This window comes from Neomonachus schauinslandi, chromosome 6 (assembly GCF_002201575.2).
Source record: "Neomonachus schauinslandi chromosome 6, ASM220157v2, whole genome shotgun sequence".
Classification (NCBI taxonomy): domain Eukaryota; kingdom Metazoa; phylum Chordata; class Mammalia; order Carnivora; family Phocidae; genus Neomonachus; species Neomonachus schauinslandi.
In genome coordinates this window covers 84,391,696-84,400,803 of record NC_058408.1, presented here as the reverse complement: position 1 = coordinate 84,400,803, position 9,108 = coordinate 84,391,696, and the positions used below count along the sequence as shown (strand labels likewise).

Genomic DNA, 9,108 nt, shown 5'->3' with positions numbered 1-9,108 from the left:
AGCGATGCTCTCAGGCCCTTGCCAAGGACCACCTGCTGTCAAGCTTTTATTGAAAGTTGGACAGATTTATGGAGAACTTTCTGATGAACATGGAGTCCATTCTTTCTTCTGAAGTTTAGGGCTTATCTCTGAATCAAAACTTTCCCTCCTGTCTCCAACCCATCAGCAATTCTGTGGGCTCTATCTTCCAAGGGTGACTTACCTACTTTTCTCCACCTTTCCCGTTCCATTGTAGCTGTGCTGCGCCCACCTCTCCCTGGGACCTGTCTCTTTTTTCTTTTTTTTTTAAATTTTTATTTTATTATTTTGGGGAGAGAGAAAGAGGGAGAGAGCAAGTGAGTGCAGGGGGATGCGCAGAGGGAGAGAATCTCCAGGAGACTGTCCACAGAGCGGGGAGCCGGACGTGGGGCTCAATCTCATGACCCCGAGATCTTGACCTGAGCTGAAACCAAGAGTCGGATACTCAACAAACTGAACCCAGGTACCCCTGGTCTCTCTTTTCTACTCTTTCTCTTATCCCAGGGTTGGTCAGCTATGCTGGTGGGTGGCCTGAAAGCAAAGGGTGGAGTGATCTTCCAGCTTTCAGGGGTAACCAGAATTTAAAAATATACAACAGAGATAGAATGTGACACCCAAGCTCTAAAATATACTACGTGTCTCCACACAGAAGTTTGCAGATGCCTGACCTAGGTGATCCTTTCTCCTTCAGAGGTCCAAATAGTCATTCATTCATTCATTCATTCATTCTTTCATTCATTTTCCTAATAGTGTTTAAAAACACAGATCTTATTTTGCTCTTTCCTGCTTCAATAGCCTCCTTTTGACTTAGAACAAAATCCAGACTCTACCACAGCTTATAATTCTTTAATGATCTGGCTTTACCTATCTTTCCAACGCGTTCCTATCACTTTCCCCATTACTACCTATGTTCCGTGCATCCTGACTTTCTACAGCCTCAGGGCCCTTGAACTCTGTGCCCCCTCTTTCTAGAATATTCTTCCCCCAGCTTCTCATGGCGGGCTTTCTTTCCAACTTCAAAGTCTCCCACCCACAGGGGCCTCCCATGAGCCACTATGTCTCAATTCCTGATTTGTATAGAGGGAGTGCGTATAATAATTACCTCACAGGCTGCTATGCAGATATTAAAGGGCCAGGATGGTGCCTGGCACATAGGACCATCCAAACAATGTCAGTTGTTATAATGATTATTTAAGGAAGCCATCCCAGGCACTCTTTATTTCTGCCTCTCACATTTTGAAATAATCTTATGTCTGTCCCCCCACATAGACTGCATGCCCCAGGCAGACAGGCCCCGCCGGGTCTTGACCCCTGTTGGTTGGCTCTTGGGCTTCTGGCACAATGTCTGGCACACAGTGAGAGGAAAGAAAGGGGGCGAGGAAGATCTCTCCCTGGTCCATAACGTCCTGACTCCCTGAAGAACTGCATTCACTGGAGGCATTTTGGAAGCGCACCTGTATCGTTCACAGGGTGGCCTCAAGAAACAGCCTGAGGAAGCCTACTTCTACATCAGGTATAGGAATGTTAAGAATATTTTCAGTACACCTCTCAGATGCAGCCCATGAAAGACATCCCTTTTAGGGTAAGTTCTAGAAATCACCTTCCTTCCTCCAAATTCTTCGTATGATTTCTGTTCTCAGAAGGTTGAGAACTTTGTACCTTACTGGGGTTCCCTTCCCACTTGGGCCCACATTCTGTGTCTTCTTCATCCTACATTTGATTCAAATTTATAGTTTACCTCTTCCCGATTATTTTTCAAATTCCTACTCTTTTGCCTTCTGTATCTTCTTGTAAGCAACACCAAATTCCTGGCTGGGGCAAATCATTTAACTTGAGCCTCAGTTTCCTGAGCTGTAACAATGGGAATCCTGCTAATGAAATGTGCGGAGGGGAGTGTGTGGCACACAGCAGCTATTAATACGAGTTACTCTTTCCTTCGAATGAGTCTGTGATTCAATAAGAAGGCCGCAAAGCAGGATTCAGTACTGATTAAGATACTTAATGACCCCGAACAAATTCCCATAGACTCAAATTATTGACACAGAGATGCTAAAAATCCACATTCACCTGACAACACCGTGACTGACGTGGCCTCTTTTGAACATTTATTAAAAAAGCAAAATGTATGTTCATCTCAAATAGAACAGTTAAAAATGGTAAAGCAATACAAAGGACTTGTTACTAGCAGCATCCAGTTGTTAGAATTTCCAGCCCTGCTTCTCAGTCTGTTCTGGGCAAGCTCGGCCTTCCAGAGCTTGCTGCTACCTACACCTCCCTCGTCGTAGTGCAGGTCAAACCAAAGTTTATAAAATTAACAATTTAAGGTTAAATAAGCTTAAATAAGGGCGTTAAATACAAGACACTTCATCAAAGCTTCTGTACAAAGATAAACAAATTTGGCATTGTATACATGGGATTCTGCTGGCTCCCCGCCGACGGGAGGTTCTAGAAGGTTCTAGGACGTAAGCAGGCGTGCGCTACTCTCAGCAGAGCGTTAACTATACACAGTGAACTAAGAGTTGAAGGGACTGCTTACTGAGCCATATACAAGGCATATGTATCTTTTTTTTTTTTTTCAATCAGAACACTGTTAATATTCAGGCACCGTTTGCTCCTGCAAATAAATAAGTCTCTAAATGAACTGCATTCAAACTAGTGTTCAAGACATCAGTGCTTTTTTTGTTTTTTAATTTTCCCACACGGCTTCTCCCAACTAGTTAACTATGCCTCTTTCTTATTGCTATGATAATGTGGTTGTGAGAAATAAAACTACTATACATCCAAAAAAATAGAGCACCTTTAACATTAAAGTATATGTCTGATTATTTGTTTCTGGGTTTATGTTACAATACTAAAGCCCAAACTATGGTCAATTGCTTTTACCATCTCTACCAGGTCACCTGATCCATAGGACGTGAAGCCCCACCGTCTCCCCTCTTGAGGTATGCCCGCGCCTGAGCACCGGGGCAGCGGAGTCCGACACAAAGAGGCCCCAACCGACGCCGGGGTTTACATTCATCTCGACACCGGGAGTTACATTCATGTGCGCACGGCCTCGCTGTCCTCTCTGCTGTCACCAGATGGCTTCCAAGGAAAGAGTCGCCTCCCTACCCTGTGGGGGTGAATGGTGCTAGACGGGGTGGGACGGCAAAAACATCTATGATTGGCTGCAAGCACACTGAGAAACCACGCGTTGGCGAGTTCCCGGGGGGTGGGAGGGGGGTGCGGGGCGTCTCCCCGAGGCTCCCCCCGGCGGGCCAGGGCCGGGTTAAGACTTTTTGTCGATGGTGTTGAAGAACCACTCGGTGAACTTCCGCAGCTGCGCGGTGGCCGTCTGCGACTCCTCCTGCAGCCGCATGTTGTCTTGGCGCAGGTGCTGCACTTCCGCCTGGAGGACCGCCTTGTCCTGCTTCTCCTGGGAAGAGCGCACACAGACGGCGTCACACGTGGGCCCGGCACATCCCCTCTCCCAGCGTGCCTCCGAGCATCCCACGTGCCCGAGGCCACTCAGCGGCCAGCCTCTCCAAGACCGCTTCGCCCCTTTTGTTGTGACCCGTGCAACTGGGACTCTGCCCTGAAAACCCTGGAAACGGTCAACCTCTTCCCTGAAAATCCCTTCATCCTCACGCCTCTAGAAGAATCCCGGCTCTCTCCTGAGCACACTGCTTCCCCGGCTGCTCACTGAGGGCAGAGACGGTGCCCGCCTGTAGCGGAAAGACTCAAGGCTAGGTGGTCTGGCAAACAGCTTATCTCTCAGTGCCCGGGGAGTTTCTTCCCTAAAACTTCAGCTCCTCTGAGAAGTGAGACATCAGGTTAGAGGACCTGCCACCCCTGCTCACTGCAATTATCTACGCTGTCTCCAGTCCCTCCCATCACTCAAGGAGGACTCTAGAATGTGGTTCGCTTTTCTTCTCTCCCCTGCCACTTGTCATGTTTGCTGATGATTCCAAATCCAATCCAGTCTCTCCACCACTTCCTCTCTGTGATCTGGAAACCCACCCCTCCTCAACCCCTGCTCCCACAACCACATCTTGTACCTTGCCATTACCCATAAAAAGCACAGTGTGCTCCTGCGTTAGCCTCCCATTTCCGGACCGCCACCTCTTGTCCTTTTAGAACCGTCTCTCCAGTATCCACCCCTCCAATAATTATCTCATGCACCAGGCTTACCTTATTTTCACTGTCCCCTGCTGTGACAGCATGTCTCCTCACCCAGCTCATACTCTAGGTCCCTCAGTCTAATCCCATCCTATAGATACGCCAGGGGCTTTGTCTCTTTCTCTCTCTCGTTGTCTTGATTTCCTGTCTCAATTCTTATATTCAACTCTCCAACTGTCCTACACCTACAGCCGGGGGAGGGGTGATGTCCCAGTTTGCTTGGGACATTTCCGGTTCTAGCTCTGGAGATTCTGTATCTAGGAACCTCCCACCCCAGGCAAACAGGTGGCCATCCAAGCTGGAGAGAAACACCAACTCTGCCAACAGATGATCGCTTTAACTGAGGCTGCAAATTCAAATGTACCTTCAGCCTTGCTTGGCAAATCCTATCAAATTTCACCCAGTGCATTTACTCACTACTCTGCACCTTACCCTCTGACCTCAAACCCTTCCTACTCCTTCCCACCACCACTCCCTCTCAGCTCACGACTGGAAAAAAGAAACCATCAGAGGGGAACTCTGCCAACCTATCTCTGACTACGTGCGTGTGAATGTATGTATGCATGCACGTGTGTGCAAACACATACATGTGCGTGCACACGCACACACACACCCTGTTCTACTCTGCTCTCTCTATAAACTGTCCCCACGCTGAATCAAGGCCAGTCCCCGCCTTGTGCGCTAGGTCAGGGCGTAACTCTCTGACTCTTCCCCCCACCATTATCTCCTTCCCAACTGGATCATTCCACCAGCACTGACACCAGCTGTAATGTTCTCCCTTCTTTAATGAACTAAGCAGTAACAAAACCCTTCCTGTGACATCTCCCCGCTACCCTCCTGCTAGCACACTCCATTGCATTCCCAGGAACAGCACGATGGTTACCCAGCACAGTGCTGATGATACAACATGGGCTCAGCAAATGTTTGGGGAATGAATTAGTTAACTTCTTTGGGGACCGACCACGCACACCTGGACGTGTAGGGTGTAGAGCAGAAGTTGTGAGGGTCATGTAGCTGACTCGGTGGGAATACAATAGCTTGGGGAGAACAGGCTTTCTGGCAGCAACTAACTCCTCCAGGTCAGCTCATAAATAGTTGGTACAACTGATCACTCACCGAACCAAAAAACGCTAGCCGCCTATATGTTTCTACCTCGTCCTGAAGACTGCCCGTCCAGAGGGCTCACCCTCATTTCGTCCTATTTCCTGCAATCCTTGGGTCCCCTTAGAGTGAAAAATATGAGCTGGAGGCCAGAAAGGAGAATTAGATCTTAGGGCTCTCTGTTTCTATTGTTGGCTTTGACTAGGGCGGTTATCTTTCCTGAGTGTCTTCATTTTTATTTCTACTGGTTAGAAGGGGGTGATTGTGCAAGGCAGACTTCTGATGACAGATTGTAACGGATCCCCTTACCTTCCGAAGGTCAGTCTGCAGCTGTCGAAGAATCAACTCCAGCTGATTGACTTTCCCGGTCAGTGTAGATGGAGACCGCTCCCTAAAGAAGAAGGGTGGAATCAGAAAGACTCAAGGCCAATGAGGTACAGACACAACACTCAGTACTTTTGTTGGTAAAGTTTTCACTCAAAGAATTATTTCATGTGCTTAGAGCCCAGCGAGGAAATAAATAATATTACGCCAGATTTGGAAAAGGAACATATGGTATTTTGGTAGAAAACCCCTTCTGGGTCTCTGTTGATTTAAAAAGGGATTCAGAATCTCTACAGGCTTATATGTTGGTAACAAACAAACAAACAAACACAACCCAGAAGATAGATTATCTAAATCAGTTTAGCCAACTGAGACTAGGTAGACCACTGAGGTCCTGGGAACCAAATATAGGTTCGATTTCCCCAATTTGCCTTTCTCTGTCAAGAAAATATCATGAAGCTCATTACCAAGATGAATGGGCCAGTTAATGGTCACACAAGTTCATATAAAAGTTGCAATTAGGTAAAGCATATAGACTCTGTGGGTGATAAACATGTCAAGAATATAGGGGAAGGAGATGGTCCCTTCACCTGAGGCCGGGGTCAAGGACCAGGCTCTGGGGGGCGCTGTGCCCTTGGCAGGTGCGCACGTGCAGCCTGGCAGCGGGACACTGATCAGCAAGGTCCCTGTCCGTCCGGGGCTGTGGCAGCAATTACTGGCAGATGTGGAGCCCGGCTGCCACCCTCCCTCTCTCTGTCACAGAGCCTCGTCACCATGGGCACGGGGTGACATGTCTTAGCAGGCAGGGACCGCCCACAGCAGAGCACTTCTGCTACCAAGAGCCGCCCACCCCAGCAGGGCAGGGAGCAAGGTTGGCCCCACTCAGTCCCATATCTGGATCCTGAAGGACCCAAGTGGGGGGCGCAGGCTGGAAGTGATCTCCTGGTGGCCTGGGGCTCCGCTGAACCTGTTACTCAGGGGCCTGGGGAGAGGAGGGGAGGGGGGCTCCCCAGGGGCTCACATACCCAGTTGCGTCCATGAAATCTTTGCCGCTGCCTGGGTCTACACATAAAGGCGGCTCCGGTGCGCCTTCCAGGTCCTGCCCGTGTTGCATATCGGTCAGAGTACAGAAGGACGCCACTCTCTGGTCTGAGGAGGGGAGACACACACACACGCCAAGGAAGTTTAGTACTAGCTGTTGGGCCATGTTTGCGGAAGCGAATTTAGTCACTAACCCCAAACACCCCGCCCCGCACCCCCGCATAAGTGACTGCCCTGTTTTAAACAAAACAAAGAAAAACAAACTCAGGCAAGCTGCTGACAATCAGAAAGCGTCAGGATTGGCTGTCCTCAGGGGCGGTATGGCATGCGCACATCACAGCCACAGGGACGATTAGCAGATCCTCGATTTGCTAGAGCCAATTTGCTTTCTTCCTTCCACATCCCAAGAAATGCTAAAGCTGCCGGCTGGGCACGAAATAACGAAATAACGGCGCCGCAGGATGATGTGGCTGATTAACAGAACAGAGGAGACGGACCCCTCTGCGAGGGGGCCCCAACCCCGGGGTGGGGGGAGCATCCCGGAGACACAGCAGCCAGGACCCACGTCCCCTGTGCGTGCCAACCCTCCGAGCTCAGAGAACCATGCAGACGTGCAGACACGGGACATAAAAAGAAAAGGTTACAGAATATCCAGAGCCCGTGGTCAGCCCCGGACAATCACCGAGATAGGACGCGTGGTGACAGAGCAGCCCAAGTTCTTCATCTGAGTCAAGACCTGAAATAAGATTTAGAATTTCCTGTGAACAGTGGTATCTCCATGCACCTGGAAGCCTCTGGGGCCCACACAAGACTCAGATAATGGGGTGCCGGAGAGCCTGTGTGTGTGTCATGCTGGATGAGGCGTGGCCCATGACAGCCTGTAACATGCGATGCCGAGCGATGTGGCTCAACGTTGCACGTGTAACGGTCCTGGCTGGATGCACGCGCGTCCATGTGTGCAATGAAGAGATGCGGCATGCCTCACACAGGCGAGTCCAGCCGTAAGAACACGAGACCATTTGGGGTTTGCTTAAACGACCCACTCCGTGAACGTGAAAAGTGGGGTGGTGAGCGAGCTTAGCTTCGTAATCTTACTAGAAACAGCCGTGCTAACAATGGTCAGCTCGACTACCCGGCCTTAGCTCAGCATCGGGCCATTTCTATTCTTGGCACCAGTAACTTCACATTCAACGTTTCCCGAGCTAGGGCAGGAAAGGGAGTGTGACAGTCTTTGAAACAGGCACCAGCCTGGCCCAGCTCTGCAGGCTGAACACTCACCCAAGAGCATCGGTCCAGAAATGCTGAATGACATGCAGAAAAACAGTCCCGCGTTTGAACAAGGTGGAGGTGAGAACCAGGAATATGTCTAATTATCCACTTCCCCCATTCCCTGGTCTCTTTCCTTGGTGCCTGAGCACATGTATGCATCTACAGTTGGAATCCAAGGGATACAGCAGGTGTATGAGTGCTGTGGTGTCTTTTTCATATGATTTGATTAATGGCTGAGAAATTGCACTCAAGTCCGCGTCAGGGGTGCTCTGTTCTTGATTTATCCCACTCTGTCTCCCTCTGGCTGCTGGACGAGTCTCCTAATGAGGCTACCTGCTTGTCTGGTTTATGGAGGGTCTTGCACTTCCTGTTAATTAGAAGGAATGGGGGAGGCTGCCAGGGCGCATGAAGGAAAGCGAGCTGGAACGCCGTGGGCACTGTGCTGGGAGCTCCCACCAGGGGCCCCGAACCCTCTAGGAAGTGGTGCTGAGCGCCCTGCATGACCGCAGGGAGTTCTCCAGCCTTGCAGCTCGCTTTCCTAGATCAGATTTTCCAACATCTGTGACAGGTACACAGATGTCCTTCAACCAATAGGTCTATAAAACTTTAAGCATGTCCTCCACACTTCAAACCTACAAGATGATGGGACATTCTGTAACCATGCATTCCTGAGAGACAACCACGTTCCCAGTTTGGTACTGACTCGTAGGATTTGTGCGTATGAGGAGACAATTTGTAATTTAATTAAGATTAATGGCACAATTTGGGTACTGCCTGCTTCTACACAGGACAGGATGTAAATGGCAGAGGTGGGGGCAGGAATCATAGAGCACACTGGCCAGGGGCTGAGCAGCTCCAGGGGTGGGGTTGGGAGGGTCTGGGGCCGCCATGACATCCAAGAGAACCCTCTGTTCTGTGATGATCCTGAATAATGCCTCACACTTAAAAAAACAAAACAAAACAAAACAACACAGCGGATTTATTTTTTTCTACAGTAAATTTACTGACAAAAAAGGAAGGTCAAAACAGATAAAGAATTTAGTTTTCTCACTCTTTAAAAGAGTTCTATTGACTCATCCAGATTTTATGCAATCCAGTGATAATTTGGTGAGTTTCCATCTTTCTTAATATATTTGAGTCTGATGGTCCAGCCGAAATCTCTGGATGAGAATGTCTTCGCTTGCTCCATCTATTTTT

The 9,108-nt window shown here is 49.2% G+C and overlaps 1 protein-coding gene across 2 annotated transcripts in view; it reads right to left on the bottom strand.

The window, feature by feature from the left end:
- Window positions 1–2,116: 2,116 nt before the first annotated feature.
- The window catches only part of SIPA1L2 (signal induced proliferation associated 1 like 2), a 106,065-nt gene continuing 99,073 nt past the window's right edge, over window positions 2,117–9,108 (bottom strand). The window contains exons 18-21 of one of the 2 annotated variants that reach the window (XM_044916027.1): window positions 7,325–7,378; window positions 6,627–6,750; window positions 5,587–5,668; window positions 2,117–3,433 (exon numbers count right to left, since the gene is read on the bottom strand). In XM_044916027.1, the coding sequence (XP_044771962.1) occupies window positions 3,287–3,433; window positions 5,587–5,668; window positions 6,627–6,750; window positions 7,325–7,378 (407 nt within the window). In that variant the 3' untranslated portion in view covers window positions 2,117–3,286. The remainder of the gene's footprint in view (window positions 3,434–5,586; window positions 5,669–6,626; window positions 6,751–7,324; window positions 7,379–9,108) is intronic. The other variant, XM_021696130.2, reaches the window with a different exon arrangement.